A 19,285-nucleotide genomic window follows, 5' to 3' on the forward strand; every position below is an offset into this window, starting at 1 on the left:
ATTGATTTGTCATTTGCAACAGAAGGAGCTTGGCCACGGGGCTGTGGATAATCCAATTTATCGCTTTGCCATTTATTACAAATTTCTGTGGCTTTTGGGTCCACTGTCACATCGATTCGTTGATTGCTTGCTTAGCTGGGTCCTAATGAGCTGCTGTCTGAATCACTGCATAATCACCGCCCTAATTCACTTCCTCGCCTGCCCTCACACTCGCTCTGTTGGCTCGCCACTATTAGAAAAGTATGGACCGAAACACAGCTCTCTGAGCAGACAATTAGTAACGTTATCCTTTAAAACGGGCTGTCATTCTATGTATATTACCCTTTAATCAATGACAAAACTCTCTGGACTTTGCAGAACGTTTTCACAAATTGCTGTTTTAAATGACAAGATGCTTATTGGCATATTATGTGCACCTATACACACACTTGAATTACACACCAATGAACATTGAGGACAGGGAAATCTTGAGATTATGACCCTCACATTGGAGAGTAGACTTCTGTACAAACCAGATAATAAGGACATATGTTTGTTATGGTAGGTACAAAGGCCAATGTCCAGGCTATAACTGAATACAGTATTTCTACAATTCAACAATTCATTAAGCAGATGCTTTCATCCAAAGCATTGGACATCAGAGAGTAATACGTGCAAACAGACAAATTATAAACTGTAGGTCAAATTGTGCATTGTGCAAACCTTTCAAATACTCTGTAATTACCTTTGCCCACTTTGTAAGTGGTAACAAGCCTGCCATATTTCACACCCTGTTTACCCTGTAACTACACAGTAACTATAGTGCACACAGTTAACATGGGACTACTTAACTTTATAGCCCGTATACTCTTAACTAGCCAGAGTGAGAACAGTGTGAACGTGGTAGCACTTTATTTTACAGCCTTCATACATTGACTATAATGAAGGTTCTCTCACACAATTTCACTACTTTTTCTTTTTTGCTGTGTAGTCTAACTAACAGTACTGCTCATGACTTAATGCATGTTCAACAAGAAAGGATAATATGAATCTATTTCTTTCCCTATTACATTTTTGTCTTGGATGGGAACCTGGCAGTATTTTATTGATACCCTATATACTCAATAACCAAACTCTTATTTGCAGACTGTCATCTTAAGCTGGCAGTTGGGTGTTGTACCAGGATAATCTTTTCCTTTGCAGTTGTTCTACTTTGAGGATATCAGATAACCGAAGAGCCTCACTTGAGGACAGATGTGAGAGCAAATATCACCAGGTGAAGGTTTACCGCTGCACCAATATCAGCCTGTCTGGGTGGCATTTATCAAGCTTGAAGAGGGGCTTAAGGACACTTGGGGATATGTTTGTGGAGAGGCTGGTGGACAAATAGAGCAGGAAGCTAATCAAGCCATCTATCAACAAACCGAGTGCGCCATCTGTGTGCTTCACCACTTGTAGCATTTTACACAGCAGTTAGCGGCGTAATAAATTACCTAAGAATGTGCTGCGGTATTTATTAACTGCAAAGTAGTAAAGGTAATGAATACTAACCATTTATTTGCATATCAAACACAGATAAGTTTTATAAGCTATATAAAAGATATGGACGTAGCCTCTCCATCTATAGTGCCTGCATTCTTTCTGACAGTCAGTAGGGGGCAACACCACCAGATGAAATGTGGTTTTGTGGAAGTCTATGACAAAAGAGCCATACTTCAAGCTTGATTTATTACCTCAGTTAACATTTCGTAGATATATCTTTGGTCTATGTTGTTAGTTTCAAGTAAACCAGCATGATGCCTATTTTCATAAATTATAGTGTAATTTTAAGTGTAATAGACATTAAAGCAAATAAGGCTTGAGGGCGTGGCTAATGTGTGATTTACAAGGGTCCAAGCGTCCAAATCTAAACTTAAAAAATAAAGACACCAACCAATGGTTCACATTATGAAGGCTAACCCAACAGCCTATACAGTCTACCTTAGGGATTGAGATCTTGAAGAATCTCACTGTTACATAAAACATATAACATATCACCAATTAAACTCACTACAAATGTTTTTCAGACAACATTTCTTTAATACAAAGTCAACATATCTACATACACAGTGGCTTTAAACCAATTATTGTTTCAGTTAGAAGTAACAGTTTGAAAGTGATAGCTCTTGGCCTTCATATAAAGGAAAAACTATTTTGCTGAGATTGGGTTCTTTTTCCTTTTTGTCTGTACGTACTGTACATGTTCTATTCTTCTTGATGTCATTTTCTGTTAGTGTTGTTTTTTTTGTTAGTCCCCCATCACATCCCCAATTTTTCTGTAACATATTCCAACAAATTTGGTGGCGTTTTTTTCAAAAGTCTACGATCTTTACATGAAGTCAAAAGTGTAACACATTGCACAAGCTTCCAAAAGACTTCCACGGTTTTAGTTTTGGCATGGGGCCATTTTGCCAGTCTTTTTTTTTTTTTTTTTGAGTGTCCAAAGACTTCAGTTCAGTCTTTTAGTTCATTATGAAACATCTCAAGGTTCCCACTGTTCGAAGATGACGTGCTGGAAATGTGAGTTTGCAGCAAGTTTTTGGTTGTCTTGGTCTTCCCTTGGTTGCATCGCGCTGCTCTGTTTCATTGAGTCCTGATGTCTTTCTGCGTCCCACAACGAAACATGGCTGAACAAAAAACACAAAGTATGGTTCCATACAATGCTCAAAATAAATGTTGTTTCAACTGAACCATGGATGGCATTTAGCTTAGCTGCATTTCTCCTTTAGCCAATGACATATTTATGAACAACATCTTGGTATTAAGATTTTGTACCTTTGAAATTGAGAATTTGAAATCCAACAATTCAAACTGAATCTGTTTAAAAACCCTCAAGTTCTCAAGGTAACAAAAGAGAAAACTCCATCTTTTGACCCGTGTTTATGCTAGTGCATTGGAAATGAGAATGTAAACAGACTTTTAATTAATGGTTAATTACCAATTTAAATGGTTAGTTGGCAGAAAAGACTAACTCTCCATCTTCAGTTAAATTATACCAGTAGATCCCTGTTGCTGATTTCATTCCCTCGTTGAGGCTATAGGTGTGAGAACAGAAACTGGCTTCTTTCCCAGTTTAACTGCTAGCAGGGGAAATTAAAGGCAGAAAAAAAGCGAGTGGTAATTAAAGAGCAGGGAGCGGGGCTGGAGAAAGAACATGTCAGAAGGGGAGAAAACAGGCTTTACACACCAGGAAGTCGGATATGAGCAGAACGTCCATCTTTGTTATTTCTGTTCCCACTTAAAGTATGAGATCTCGAGGGTCAAATGATACAAATACATATAATCTATATATTTGTTATTTACAGGTATACTCTAGTTCATAGTGAATATCTAACAAAATGGATGACCTCATCATGTCTGAAAATAATAAAAGTTTTTTAAAAAAGGAGCAAAATTAAATGATTATCTTTAAACCTGTGTGGGTTGTAGTCTGTACACGATCATACATGGTACAGAACATCAAAATGGGCTGACATAGATAGTAAAAAATAAAAAGTGAATTCATGAAATATTTGATTGGTTATTTCAGAGACCAGTACATCATTCAACAGTTGCTCAAAAAGAAAATAACACTAATGGCTACAAATAAAAGATAACAACATCTCAACATGATTAAAAATGGCATCTCTTTCATCGGCACAGGATCTACCCGGGGGCAGAAGTTTTAAGTGAGTTGAGACAGAGGATTTAGTCAGTGTTTTCCCAGCTGACGTCACCTCAGCTTTTTCGAAGAAACACACAAGGTTTCTTCGATTACAAAAAAGAAAAAAAGAAAGAAAAGTCACATTTTTAAACATGAGCACTGGCTGGTATAAAAAGAAAATTATGATGAGGCGAAAATTTGAATTAATACTAAGTGTTTGGATATATCTTTATATTCTGCATTTAAATATATAATGCATGTGTGAGTGTGCAGTACATATATACCTACATACATACCTGCACACGTACACACACACATGTTATACTTAACAATTCTACAGTGAAAAAATAGAATGTCTTTCAACGTAATATGAACAAATAAGCATTTCTCTTTTCCGGCTAACTTTAAAAAAAAAAAAAAAAAAGAAGGTGATACAACATCAACATCTCTGTTAAAAAACTAAAACAAAAGGACAATAAAAAGTCAACTATGTCATGTAAAATAAGTCGTCATAATACAACATTAATGTTTTTCATAATGTTACAGTAACAATAAGGCTTTTTTGGAAATAAGAGAGATTACACACAGTTCTGTCCATCGCTCTCTCGTTTTTCTTTTTTTGTGCACGCTCATGGGAAACCTTCACATAATCTGTACCTTCGTCTCGACCATAGCAAGCTGATCTCCAAATGATTTTTTTTCTCAATTAGACACGTATAAGTCAGTGCCTCAAATTCAACCTGCAGATGTTGTTGAAGTATTTGTTTCAAGTTTCTTGAGGTGGATGTGCAAGTACCGAGATTTGATAATCACATCGTGGCATCAAGATCCAACATGGTCGCCTGGTCTGGCTGTGGCATCCACAGACACATCATCTATAAAACGGAGGACAAAAAATAACCAAAAACCACTTTGTTTATGCACCTTGTACCAAACACACAAACAGTGGAACGAAAAGGCCAATTTGATCAACCCCACGAACGTACAGCTTTGTCATTGCAACAGGCCTCTGCCACTGTTGAGTGTCTCATACGATGAAGTTCATGATTATAAAGGAGGCTGGAAAAACAAAAAAAAAGAGGAGAGCTGGAAAAGACTAATGGACGATGTTGTCATGTGGATGCACTTTCAGTCATGCCCGCCTTGGCGCGAGCGGTTAGCAGAGCTGGCATCTTTTGTCCATCAGTTTCCTCTTCCTCAAATGTCACACACGTACAGCATACACGAGATAAGCAGCATGTTTGGTTTCGACAGAAAAAAAAAAAAAAGAAGATAATCCCTCATAAGACAAAAAAGTTCAAAACAATGATGACGAGCATTGGTCACTGTAGACAAAGAAAGCCCCAAAGCTGTGCGGCGATCCTTGTTTGGTTGTTTCGTTTGTTCCAAAGCTTCTTGACCACCTCTTTTTTTTTTTTTAAAACGGTGGATGTGAAAGCCAAAGCCCCATGATGCAAAAGTTCCAGAGAGAGGAGTGATCGTATAAAATGACGGGACACGGCTGCCATTTCTCCACCTGAAGAAGACCAAGCTCTACAGTAGCTGCTTGCGAGGTTTTGCCTCCAATTTTTCTTTTGACTCCTGGGGCACTTTTTAAATACACTGTGGTACTTTTTCAACATCACAACATGGTAACCTGGCTCCAGATACGGATTTTACACGAGTACACAATTCATGAAACTAACCCATCATAAGATATGTGTTGCTGCTTTCTTCACTCCCGTCACTGACAGAGATGCCTCTAAGCTCTCAGCGCTCGAGTACAGGCAATTATGTGATGTATTCCTTTATAATTGAGTGCTTTTCCACACAAGTTATGCATATCATTAGTGTAAAAAGAACTCCAGGTTTAATTGATGCCAGATGGGATTGTTCTCGTGCCAGTTACATTTCCAATGTTTTGATTTTTTTTTTTGTCTTAACAGAGTTTTGGGGAAACCCTTTTTGAGTTCACACAGGCAACCACAATTTGGTAATTTCTCTGGATACCACTCACACAAAATGTGTCTCTAGAAATACTTGAACCCCCTTTTACACCAAGGCATATCAAAAAAGCAAGAAAGTCTTGCCATCTTGGCTACATCCATCTGCCTCTCGTTGATTTTTGCTGTTGCCTTCTCCTTCATTTTTCTGTTGCTTGTTACCATTGTATCACAAAGATATTTTTGAGAAGAGAAATGTCCACGAATGTTTACAATGTCCTCCACATTGAAACACTTGAGGTAAGGTAAGCAGTCTGACACTTTGATCGTTTCCCACCCCACAGCTTGAGCCACAGTGTCGCAATGTTCCTCTCCTCATGAGGATTTTCTTTTCCTGATCAGGGGCAATTTTTTTCCCCCCTGAAGGGTCTCTTAGTCGAATTAGAGTTCTACTAATAGTTGTAAGTCGGGCGTCTTCTTCTTCAAAAAAAATCTACAATAGGATCCTGGTTGGTGCGTCTGAATTAGCAATGGGGATATCATCATCTGCTGCCGACGATTCAAATTTCAAAGTTTCTATGGCTCAGGAGACTGTTGAGGGGGGGCGATGGGATTCTGGGGGGGGTGGGGGGAGGAGGGAAGTGATGGCTTTTTACGTTGCATAGTGATCAAAGCTTCCTAAATACTCCAGAGCTGCGTGATAGCAGAATTGGTATTCATCCTGTAGGAAAGAGACACACACATACAAAACAAATTAAATATCAGTACTCGGTCCAAACACAACAACATTACTGATTAGATACCTGTATGTCAAGACAAAAAACTATGATTTAACTAAGTTTGCCTGTAAACTGCAAACCTTTTGTCAACCGCCTGAAGAAGGCTGTTTGTGCTGCCACCTGCTGGTCGTTACTCAGCTATTTAGTTTATTAGTCAGCATGGTTTGTCTAAATGTTTTTAGCATTTTCATGACTAAATAGCCAATTAATAAATGCTCCCCCCTCCCCCTCCAGGAGAATGGATTGTTTTTTTCCCCATTTGAATTTCTGTGTTCCTCACCAAAGAGCACCTTTATGAACTGTGTGTTTTTGTGTGTGTTTTTGTGTGTGTGTTTGTGTGTGTGCCTTCTGACCTCAGTCTGCACCATGGCTGGCCTCTGCGTTCGCAGCATCTTCACTGTCTGGAAGATATCAACCACGCCTTCATAGCGCATTCGCTCCAGGACGATGCTGAGGGTGATGAAGACTCCGGTCCTGCCCACACCGGCACTGAAAGCACAGAGCGACAAAGTTAAGCAACAAGAATGTTGACTTTATGTATACACACATTGTGATTGTGCAGTGAGTCTTTGTTTGGGCTGGGGGAAATGTGTGTCTTCTTTTAACCAAGACATGGAAAGTGACAGTCAACCTCGAATAACTGCAGATCTGCCTTCTATATTTAAAACAAGAACATGTTGGTAACTTCTTTTTTTGCACTTGAGTGAAATCAAACTTGAGCCATTGGAAACTTTCTTATCGAGAGATCCGGTGGTAGTATAACGCAACAGCGATGATGCCAAGGACACAATTTGCATGTCAGAAAACTGCGAATCTGCTTTGATGTGCGCCCACATTCTTGTCTACCACAAAATGAGCCCTCAAGGACACATACATACACATGCCTTCCAAATCACGCACACAAACAGCCAAACAGTTTGTCTCATTAAGCCCCTCCCATGTGCTGCAAAAGTCAGCTTGCCGCTGCTGCTGCTGCTCTCCAGAAATACAGCCTGAGTCTTAACTCAGATCCTGAAATACTTGAGAGCTGCCTCTCTAAGCTGCTTTGCTGTGAAATGACTTCCACTTCACCAATGGAACAATAATTGATATGACAACAGATTTATTCGGGCTTTTCCAGCCTCCGATGCTATTTTGTTGACTGAAGAGTGAAAGTGATGGCTGCTGGCTGCTGGCACACACTTTTGGTTGGTGCCTGTGCTGTTTGGGGGACGAGGATTAACATAGGACAAAATATGAGTTGTATCATTTAATGATAAGCAAAATAATTATCAATAACAACATTATTGAAACTAATCACACAGAAAGAACAGCCAATCCGAAACACACACACACACCCCCGACATCTACCACCCACCACCAACCCCTGGGCCGCAGTGTATCTCCGCCCACCCAAAGCCTCTTCTAGGGAGTCGGTCACAGCTTGTCACATGGACTCTTAAACTCACTCAGAGTTCCTCTCTCTCTCTATTGCTCTCTTCTTCTCTCCCTCCCCCCATTTATTTCCCTCTCTCTCTCTCTCTCTCTCTGTCTTTCTCTCGCAAGGAAGATCGACTCTCCAAATCTGAAGGCTCGCCGAGCCGCTGCAGACTGAGAGGATTTGGTGTCCCCATTCACAGGAAGTAATCAGGCAATTAATGACAAAAAGCATGTGGGTCTATTAGATAGTGGCTGAGGAGGAGAGAGAAGAAAAGAGGGTGGAGTGAAAAGAAAGGAGGGCCGGAAGAATGGATGGTTGGATGGATGGAGAGGGAACGAGAGGGATAGAGAGAGAGAGAGAGAGAGAAAGAGAGAGAGAGGGGGGGGATTAAGAAATACAGACAGAGAGATGACAGACGGGGAAGGCCGGTGACAGAAGACGAAAGAGTAAGAGAAAAGGAAGGCATAAGCTCTCTACTCGGGAGATGAAAAGCCTGAAGGAGGGAGGGAGGAGGATGATAGAGAGGAGCAGGAGGTGGCTACAGTAGCGACAGACAAAGTTCCATTTATTCTTTTAATTCATTGCTTAAGAGAAACTTGAAATTCTGTACATTTTTGCAGACAAAGCGACACCTACTCTCAGCAAACGTTTAAAACAATCTTTTAGACTTTTGGTTAAGTACTTAATTCAATGCAAACACATCTTATGTTTAATAACCTTTTGACTACAGAACTTCCATTATGTTGCCACTAATCACTGAGTTGTTTCAAGCATGTGTTAACTGTGCAGCTGATTACATGGCTTCTGCAGGCCAGTTCAATACACTGTTTGCTTTTTCATCCAGAACTCCAGCAGCCTTGCATTTCCTTGTATAATAACCGATCCTTTTCCGTTAAGTCCCCCCCCCCCCTCCAATAACAGCCTCATAGAATAGAGGGAATAACTCAATCTTATAGGAGCTTCCCTGACACTTCTTACAACTCCCTGGGGGCCATTTCAGAGTTGGTGACATCATTGCTTTTCAATACAGGCGAGAGGATGTTATGTTTGATGATGTCATGGCGCCGTCTGCGGCAGAAATGTGGAGAAAAAAGTGGCACCGTCTCTGTTTTTCAAAAAGTAAACCATTTTTATGACAGAGGAAGGAAATTATTCAGCGATGTTAACACCTTTGTTTGTTAACACAGTCACATTCAAAGGAACAGTTGTAGCCCTGAAGCTTTTTCTGGATGTCAATCACAGAATGAGAAATGTAAAAAGCAGCTTCTACACAAGCTCTTTTTGTATTACTAGTAATGCAGAGCAAACACATACAGGCTTATCTAAAATGTCAATTGTCCAGTAAATAAAATTTAAAAAAAAGCTAACACCTAATTTAGCTGCATCCTGCTCAAGGTCTGATGAGGATTTGCTGGAAACCACAACCAAATCTCAGTGTCTACCTGAGCCCAGCATGCCAAGTTAATGATGAAGGTTACCTTGGAAGCTACAGCCGAGGTGATGAAAAATGCATCACAGAGCGATCATAAAAACCAAAAAGAATGGCCGTATCATTTCATGTGCCTCCTCTTTGCAAATGCCAAGCTATATCTCAGCCTTATCAATTATGGAGGAGATGGGCCTGTGGAGGTGCAGGAGTAGTGTACTGCGGTGGCAAAATGGAGAGGAGGGATTCTATCTGATGATGCTGTTAGAGCTGCACCGCAGGAGGTGCAGCTGCAAAACAATAACCTCCTTAAGAAGTGACTTAATCTTGTCTGATGCTTAAAGCGTTCTGTCTCTTTCAAGAGGGAAGGTGTGTCTTGGGAGAGTAGTTTTAAGACAAACATCCTGCAGCGCCTGGAAAAACAAAAAAGTTGCGCCCCTCTTTTCAAGAAAACCTTTATGACATTTTTGAAAGAAATTCCATGCCTCTTCGATGTTTGATGTAGAAATGTGGTGTAGCATATCAGGCCAACCGCTTACCTGCAGTGGACAGAGATCGGTCCGTCCTGTCCAAACTGCTCCTTGGTTTTATGCACCTGGCCAATGAAGTCAATGAATCCCTCCCCAGATTTGGGCACGCCTTGCTCTGGCCAATCAGTAAACTGGAACTGCCTTACTGTCCTGGACTGGCCATCCTGCAAATATAGGGGGGAAAAAAGGTGAGAATAGAAGATTGTAGATAATACAAAGAAGCAAAGGAAGGCATAGAGAGGAGAGGGAAGAAGACATATGTAAAGAGTGAGAAGTGGATTTAAAACAAAGCTCAAAACTGGTTAGGAGGTTTTTTAAAGACGATTATTCAGTGGGAATTTGACACAAAGAGTTATGCCTTCTTCCTTTCAGGGATTGTTGTTTCAATCCCTTCCACCCAACCAACCCAAATCACTCTTGTTGGATTCTTTTAAGAACATCAAATGAAGCGACTCTAATAAAAAGTCGATAAGTCTTCCTCTTACTAATTGTCTTTTGAAATGAAATGTGTTTTTTCTCCATAACAGAAATACAGCAATGACACCCACATCTCACCAAGCAGGGACAGTGTGTCCTCCACCAGTTGTTACTTTTTTTTCGTTTTGTGTGTGTATTTGCAGGTGTGTGTGTGGGTGCGTTTGTGCGACATGAGTAAGTCCTAGTTAAAGCTAATCAATAGTGTATCTGCCATGACAAGCGTCTTCTCCCAGACACCATGTTGAATAGGATAATCCTGCGATGCAATCGATGCGGCGACCTGATGGATGAGCTGAGCGATGGAGGTAAGAAGCAAAAACGAAGGAGGAGCAGAAGGTGGCATTCCACGACGAAAATTGAAAACAAACAGTGACGGGCCCGCTAGACAAAATGTCAATCTTAACAATTTAATCTCGTATTGATTCTTATATTCTAGTCTTAGAGCACTCGCTTTCAATGCAAACAAAAACATCTATATACATAATTGTACGGATCTTCTTTATTTTGTAAGAACTTTTCATCAACTTTAATAATGCATTGTTGACACTTGAGTCCTTTATAAAGAAAGTTTTTCAATTTGTCTTGGACAAAATGAATTTCTTCTGAAAGTATCAGCATGCACTCACTCACTCAAGGTATGATGAAGGTATTCATCATTGATGCCTGTGTGATACCACCAGCTGTTAAAAAACATCCCAGTGTTCATTTCTACTGCTGTGTCTGTCTCAACCATACCGCAGACTGCAGTTGGCACATAATCAGTCTTTCTCACAGTCTCTCTTCCTGTTTGGTCACACAGCAAAAGTTACACTGGGATCGATACACAGTTAGGGAGTTAACTGGGACCTTTATGTCCTTTTGTTATCCTGCTAATGTAGCATTACACACTCTTAAATTAGGTTGAAGGTAATAGTGTATTTGTGTCACAAAAATCGATGCATTATGCAATTAAATACGTGGAGAAAAACATTCTTTCATCTCTACAAATCTTTTTGAAACCAAACCTTTAGAAATATACAGGAAGTCAACAATTATACAATTGGCTACAAACTATAACTGTCGCAGGAGAGGTCCTAAACAGGAAATATATTTTTTTTCATAGTGAAAAGTAATCCTTCTGATAAAGGCCTATTGATGAAACTGGAGTAGTTATTTTTTTCTCCTGAAGAAAATACTTAAAGGTCACATATTATTCTCCTTTTCAACAATTTCAGATAAGTCTCAGAGCTTTCCAAAACATGTCTGTGAAGTTTCTTGCCACAAATCTACTCCGATCCTTTTTTTTTTTTTCCATGCCTTTAAACCTCTCTATTTCAGCCCTGCTCAGAACAGGCTGTTTCTGTGTCTGTAGCTTTAAATGCAGGTGAACTGTGTTCGACCACGCCCGTTGGGCTTTCTTGCTCCATGCCCTATTGTTTACGGTGAGAAGACCGACTCAGAGGGCAGAACAGACACCTAGCTGTGGCAGTGTCACCACACTAGGGGAGGGATTGCTGCCCTTTGTGATGTCATGAAGAGAAAATGTCCAAACAGCCTGTCTGAGCACACTTTTTTTTTTTTTTTTAAAGTGGAGCAGGTAAAAGACAGAGAGGATGGACTTTTCTAATAATTGGGGGATTTGTAGACAGGCTAGGGACTCATATTAGTGTTAGAAAAACATGGCAAAGTGTATTATGCATAATATGTGACCTTTAAAGGAAATGGAGGTACAAAAAAAGAAGGTACATTACAAGGTATTATCCAGTCCTGCAAACACTTACCCACTGGATGATTGGGGATTAATAAAGTCTGACAGGATTATGTATCAACAAATAATGCAGGACACCTGATATTGTCATTTAATTCGACAGTAACCATAAGGACATTTTCAACACTTATTAAACGTCCTGACAATGCATTTTCAAAAGATTTCTTAGCCGGTTGCTGTGCGTCAAAAATGACACAAACCTTTGTCCTCTATCTTCATCATGTACTGTTTCATGGTGGCTGCTCTGCCTTCTGCTTCATTCATTCAAATTCTCGCGACAAGCTAACCATCCCTCTCTTCTGCTTACATGCTAAATGTAGGTGGTGGCTAAATACTGAATGTACAACATATCCAGCTATTGTATGTGGAGAGGGATATACATAATCTGTCTATTGAATTCTAGAGCTCTGAATGTGAAGTCCTGTTGTCCTGTGTGCCAGCAAGCTCTGTGCTGCTACGCTAGTAGTTGATATGTTTCTGCGCCAATGCTTCTAGATGTGTTCTTGTTCATTCATTGTACTCAACAAATACGCTGATTTGTATTCTAATAAATCCCAGGTACCAAATATCCTCCTTGTATGTGATCATGTCTCCCCCCCCCCCAGGTTCATGATGGATTGAACGTTTCCTTTCTTTTCTCGCCTTTGTTTTTTCTCTCAAACACTTTTTGCCTCAGCAGGTGGATTAAAAGTGAAAGAGGGGCAAAGACAACAACACAATAAACCAAGCAAGGCAAATGAAGAAAGAAAGACAGGAAGAAAGAAAGAAAGAAAGAAAGAAAGGAGAAAAAAGGGTAGGGAAATTTGGCACACAACCTGAGGGCCCACGCGGCGTGTCAAATTGTGTGATTAAATACGTGACTGGCTCGCTAGATGTGAGTGTTGAGGCGTGGAGTCGATGCTATTACTGTGCAGAGGCATGTGACATACACACGAACACTCACACAGGGGCACACATTTTAGTCATACATAAACACATTAACATGCATGTGCATCTACATGATGTATGGTATGTGGAGTTAAACCGATTTACATGCTGTACACTCTCACATTCATACACTATCAGTTAAATAGAGTTAAACCTATAACTCTTCTTACACAGCTACACACACACACACACACACACACACACACACACACACACACACACACACACACACACACACACACACACACACACACACACACACACACACACACACACACACACACACACACACACACACACACACACACACACACACACACACACACACACACACACACACACACACACACACACACACACACACACACACACACACACACACACACACACACACACACACACAGGTTTCCTTCACAACCTCACACCCCCCTTCACACATCCATACACCATCTGTATCTGCGCCATCATGTTCTTCTGAAAAACAAATGAACACTGGCTAATGCACAGGGAAAAATTCATGCATGTATGTTAAAGTGCTCATGGGGTGTGAACGTACTCTGCAAATAATTTGTGTTTTAAATGGATGTATTTGTGTGTTGAACAATTAAAAATATATAAATATGTGAGGGTGTGTAGGCATGGATGTTTGGATCTGTGCTGAGAATAGCAAATCAGTATGAAGATAAGTATAAGGCACAGAGTGAGCCTGTGTAAACACTGGCGTGTGTGTGTGTGTGTGTGTGTGTTTGAGCCTGTTAAGAGTGACATTTTGCAAACTGCACAGTTCGATATAAAGAGAAATAGTGTGTGTGTGTGTGTGTGTGTGTGTGTGTGTGTGTGTGTGTGTGTTTGTGCTGGTGTGGCAATGGTATACCAGCTTAAACAGCATTTTATGTCTGATTTCCACACTGTGTATAGTGTGTGTATGTGCAGAGATATAGTGTGTACGTTTTTTTTTATACCAACAGGACAACTGCTAACTAGCTGCCACACCGCCTGGGAAATCTTTGGATATGTCAGCCTGTTTTTCAAAGAGAAGAAGAAGTTTTTTTCTCTCTCCTAGGTTCTGCTGCTGCTTCAAACTGTCCGACTTAATTGGACCAAAAAAAAAAGAAGAAAAAAAAAAAAGATAACTACAGCGGTGCAGAGAAGCCTCTAAACACTTCAGGGCAAGAAAAGTCACTTTGGTTTGTGAGCCCTCATTAATATTTGAATGAAGTTACATTTCACATTAAGTCATTGTGAAATCGTGTTTCACATCTAACTACAGAGGAATATTACAATATCAAAGCTATTTTGAGGGGGAAAAAATCTTCTTTTGATGTTTCTGTGTTTATGTGACTTGCTTCTCCTCAACCTGGTTTATCTCCAATGACAGCTGGGTTGCCTGTGCACTGCAGAAAAAACAGCTTATGTTGGAACTGCCTTTTCTTTTCATCAGGTATTACGATTTCATTTTTGGTGTGATCTGATAGTATGGAATAGTCAGTCTAAAATGTAAAGTGTAAAAGAGAGCAATATTGAACACTTAATATTCACTTCCTTTGTTTAAGATTGTTAAAACTAATCTAAGACAATCTTACTTTGAAGCTGGGATGGTGTGATGGTTATTTGATTCTGAAATAAACATGAGATACTTGTGCTCTAATGATAAGGATACATGCTCACTGTGGAAACCCGTCCCATTGTGCCTTCTTCCAAATAATTTTGCCCTGCTGATACAGTAATTTACCAAACTAAGCCCATGGCTAATAGTGGCTACTACAACCCAAACAGCATTGGACCCTTTTAACAGACCAGGCTCTGTTCATATATGAATAATATCCAAACAACAAGCCACAGCAAATGTTACCCTCCAATTCACTGTTTTCATCTATCTTTTTTATTTGTCACCACATTTTTTCAAAACCAAATGTCCTATTTATGTGTTTGTTTTATGACTGTTGATGATTGCATTCATCTCTATTTGTTACTTGTTCATATTTAGTAGCTTTCTGAATCCATGTTCAATCCAAACCCAACACTCGGAGGTCTGACTTACCCTGGCATCTGTGACTTTGAACTCTCTGAGGATGTACTGGGGCATGTTGTACTCTGCCATTGGATCAACCACAAAGTACTGGTACCGCGCTGAGCGCTCTGCCGGCCAGTACTGGTGACACTTTTCCTGTTTGAAACAAAGAATAGAGAAACCCTTAGTTTAACAATGAATTCTTTCACGATATGATATTTTCACTTTGAATTTTTAAAACTTCCATATTTAAAGGTTAATGATTATATGATATCAATCAATCACTGTGTCCATATGTGTGTGTGTGTCTTACCCGTCCCATCTCTCTCAGCTTGGTCAACATGACTACAATAGTGGAGTTGTTCTCCCAGAGCATCCTCCAGAAGTCTTCTGTAGTCTCAGCCAGAGGGCCCTGTGTTGCGATGTAGGCCTTCTGTTGCCTATATACAGTAAAACAGATACTTTTTTTGTAATCTGGTGACAACATATAAAAAATCTTAAACTAAAAAAAGATTTTGGTTTTGCATATTTTAAAATGTTTCTTGGCAAGAGAACCAATGATGCATACATTTTCCCACCATCTTTCCCCTCCTCTTACCTGTATCCATCAATGAAGCTGGAGTTGATGTAGTCAGATCCTTCCAGGCCTCTGATTGGCTGAAGGCAGACACGCGTGGTCTCGTAGGGCATGATGTTGACCAGCCGGTTCTTGAACTTGTTGCAGGGAAGGTTGGCACTGATGAAGCGCGACGTGTGGGCTTTGGAGTTGGCCAATCGCTGCCGGAGAAAGATGGAGCGATAGTTAACACAATCCAAAAGGGAAGGAATGCGTGAGAATGAATGAGAGTGAGGGGAAAAATTCTGACAGAAAAAAAAAAAAGTTTCACGGGAAGTGTGGAATGAAAGGTATGGGGGAGGAAAAAGATGAAAGAGGAGCGGATAGGGACAGTGGTGAGGGATGAATTGGCAAGCCATGGTTGTTACAAACAGGAGAGAGAAGGCATGACCAAGGGAAAAATGAACAGCAAAAAAAAGGGGGATAAAAGAAGGTACATGGGGGGAATAGGAGGAGAGGCAAGAGACAGATAAAGAAAGTAATGCAGCCAACCAAATCGTATCCTCATACAGCTTCTAATGGACCATTATTTAACAAGAAAATATTGATCATAAAGTATTTGAAATTTAACCCCATTCTGCAACATGTAGGGTCCTTCAGGGTCAAAAGCAACAGTGCAAAATAAGCCGTGCACCCAGACTAACAAGACCCTTAATCGAGTCTGAGCAAAACAGAAAACTCATCCTGAAAGTGGGTCACCAGTGCCTTTGATAGCAGCAGTCTGGTATGTGTGCATAAAACATACACTCACATGGGGATGTTAACAAACACAAACACACACTGACTGTATAATGATCCAAATAAAGTGCTGTACTGCTGCATCATCATGGTCGCCATCATAGGGACAGCGAGGGGAGTTTGAGGGTCAGCAAGTCTTATCATCGCTTCCTCTCGGCTTCAAAGTCTCAACAAGAATGTGTGCATGTGTGGGTTTGTGTGGTTGCTTGTTAGTGTTTGCCTGCAAATGGAAAACACCCTATTCCGAATGTTCAGGCCCCCCTTACAGACATATGAGAGGGAGACACCAGCAGCATCTCAAGAGGGAGGAGAGAGAGAAGTATAAGACAAGCCTTTCCACTAAATATTGATATATACACAAAGTGAAAGCATTTCTCTTCTGTAAATCTCTAATTTACTGCTTTTCCCCCTATTATTGTGCCGTCTCATTGTCCTCTCTTTCCCTCCTATTCTTCTTTAGCTCTAGTATCTCTGTGTCACCGGCTACTTGGAGTTCATCCAATCCTTCTCCTCTTTTTCCTTCTCCTCCATTCCCATCATCCCTTGCTACCGTCCTCCCTTTGATCTGTGTTTCACAAAAGCACCTGGAAAGGCTTGAGGTGGCCTGGCAGTGCTAAACAGGCCCCTAAGCTTCACCATCAAACACCGCAGAGGATGTAGGGAACCAAGCCAAACCTGGCAACCTGTCATCCAGCAGGGCAGAGAAGCACCTAGGGTTCCTCTGGTCATGGTTGCCAGCTCCTTTCCCATTTATAGTCCATGATATCTTCTCAATTGGAAGCTAAGGGATGATGTACATTCACCATGTCTCACCACAGGTAATCACATTTAGTTTAATATGTCAAAACAAGGGGCTTACAGAATCATCCTAATCCTTACATGCCCTAGCAACGACCTAATGATTGATACAGTTGAACAATACATGTTTGATACCTTTTACATATACAATCAAACAGCTGCCTTTGTAAACAATGTTTATTTTGCTTGTGTTGTGACTACAGTGTGATACACTGCCTTGAGAAGCTTTTTTAAGCTGTTACCCTAATTTATTTTTTAAAACCTAGGAGCCATTCTTGTTTCCTTGTTTTTTAAAAAAAATTGGATCCCAATTAAAACTAGTTAAAAGCAGAGGATGTAGCCACTGTGACAACACCCTTTGGTTTGTCAAGCCACATTTTAAGGCTGTTTCGCCATCGACACCCTGGTTGTATGGAACTAGAGTAGACCTTATTTGGACGACTGGGTAAAGATGCGGTGGTACATCTCTGGTTAAAAAGCTGCCAGGTAGCAACTTGTTGATCTAAGGAAGCCACATCCTAAAGCATACACTGGTTTATACTAGAATTCGCCCCCTAAATGGGACCATTATTTTCAAAATCTAATCATGCTGTGTTGAAGAAGACTTAATACTTTTGCCTGAGACCATGAATTACTTGGGAAATGTTTCTTTGGGTAATGAATCTTCAGAGAAGTTGGGTCGTTACCAAAACTGGTTTGATACAATTTGCCTTCTTGTGGCAAACATTGGAGTCTCCCACTACTGGCCTTTAAAAAGAGACAAGTTTAAAGAACTTCCAAATTGGATTCACATTGGAAACCAGAGGCTGTCATACAGTCCTTGATCCCAATTAAAACTCTGCTGCTGAATTCAAAATTATTCCTTGCTGATTGTATTTCAGATTCCCAGTAGTCCAATGGCTGCTTTTTTTTCTTCATGTTGTGATTCACATGCTTTATGTTGCTGTTTTCCACTTGCAAACAGGATATGTGGACAGAAACACGCATTTATCTTTACCTGAACATGCTTGTTATTCATGCACACGTGCCAGCAATCTCTGACAACTTTAAAGCAAGTCTCTCATCTCTGTTCACTCTTCCTGTTGAGCTTCTGGAATCTCAAGACTCTCCCCATTTGCCACCTGAGAACGACAGCCCCCTCCCAGCCATCCTGATCGTGCAGCATTCTATCGAATCACTTCCTTAGTGCCCCGTTAGCATACAGTCGTCGCTTTGTTCATTAGCCAAACGTTCCTCCCTCCACTTGCCCTGCCATCCACCTCCATTTGTCATCATCAAGTATTAATTACTTAGCTCCCCCATCCCTCTTCACACACTCCTCTTTTTTATTCGGAATGTAGCGTGGACGTTATTAATCCCTGTTTGACTCCTGACGCCAGCTCAGCATTATACCTGTTACAGATGGCGATGGAGATTTCATCACCGATGTGCGGCGGTGAGTAAAAAAAATAAAAGGGTCGAAACAAACCAGCACTATTATTGTTTCCTGGCAGGGGGGCCATGTTGTTAAACGGCGATGGGAAGATGACAGACGATTGGAGAGTGAGCGTGTGTGCAATTCAAGGTCAACAGATAGTGGCTCCAGCTGCAGAGCTGAGAGGAGTTTGTAAGTCGATGACTGTTAATACCTTTAATGGAGAGCTATGTAAACACTGTGCATTGCTGTCTATCCTCACCTACTGCTTTGTAATGAATTTCTCCAAGAAAATTCTTTCCAACCTTGACCCAAGTCCATGCTGCTTTTTGCTAAAATCATTTGTTTTATGCCGGCTAGATTAAACCCAATTCCTTTTCTTAAGCATATAATTCCTTAAGCATATAATTCCAAACCAAACGTGTTGCCAAATGGTAAAAGGCTTCAATATTTCCATTTTTCTCAGCTTTGCAGCACATCCAATCCAATAATGGTTTAAATAACTTGTATCTGAACAAATAAGCTGTGAAGTGAAGCTAAAGACAATAAAGCAGGTTTGCTTTCAGATTCTCCCCCTTGGACAGCTGATGCAGTAAAACTACTATTGGCTGCTTTAATCCATATTCTACCTACCTAAGGCTTAAAGGTATTGAATCTTTAAGAAAAGTGTATTTATCTCTAAATGTTGACTCAGTAAGCTTACTATGTCGTACGCAGTGTTACTTCTGTTTTTCACAGTTGTTCCTTTCCACTGTAACTTGGCTAAATGTTTTTTAGGGTTGTGCTCTTGGTGGATTAATGTTGGGTCTTTGTAATATG

The 19,285-nt window shown here is 40.4% G+C and overlaps 1 protein-coding gene across 2 annotated transcripts in view; it reads right to left on the reverse strand.

The window, feature by feature from the left end:
- Positions 1 to 2,037: 2,037 nt before the first annotated feature.
- Positions 2,038 to 19,285, reverse strand: part of ptprsa (protein tyrosine phosphatase receptor type Sa) — a 169,494-nt gene continuing 152,246 nt past the window's right edge. For both annotated transcript variants that reach the window (XM_061033838.1, XM_061033839.1), the window contains 6 exons: positions 15,499 to 15,677; positions 15,214 to 15,340; positions 14,931 to 15,056; positions 9,748 to 9,902; positions 6,716 to 6,851; positions 2,038 to 6,304 (listed from right to left, as the gene is read on the reverse strand). In XM_061033838.1, the coding sequence (XP_060889821.1) occupies positions 6,236 to 6,304; positions 6,716 to 6,851; positions 9,748 to 9,902; positions 14,931 to 15,056; positions 15,214 to 15,340; positions 15,499 to 15,677 (792 nt within the window). In that variant the 3' untranslated portion in view covers positions 2,038 to 6,235. The remainder of the gene's footprint in view (positions 6,305 to 6,715; positions 6,852 to 9,747; positions 9,903 to 14,930; positions 15,057 to 15,213; positions 15,341 to 15,498; positions 15,678 to 19,285) is intronic.

Source organism: Labrus mixtus, chromosome 3 (genome assembly GCF_963584025.1).
Source record: "Labrus mixtus chromosome 3, fLabMix1.1, whole genome shotgun sequence".
NCBI classification, from domain to species: domain Eukaryota; kingdom Metazoa; phylum Chordata; class Actinopteri; order Labriformes; family Labridae; genus Labrus; species Labrus mixtus.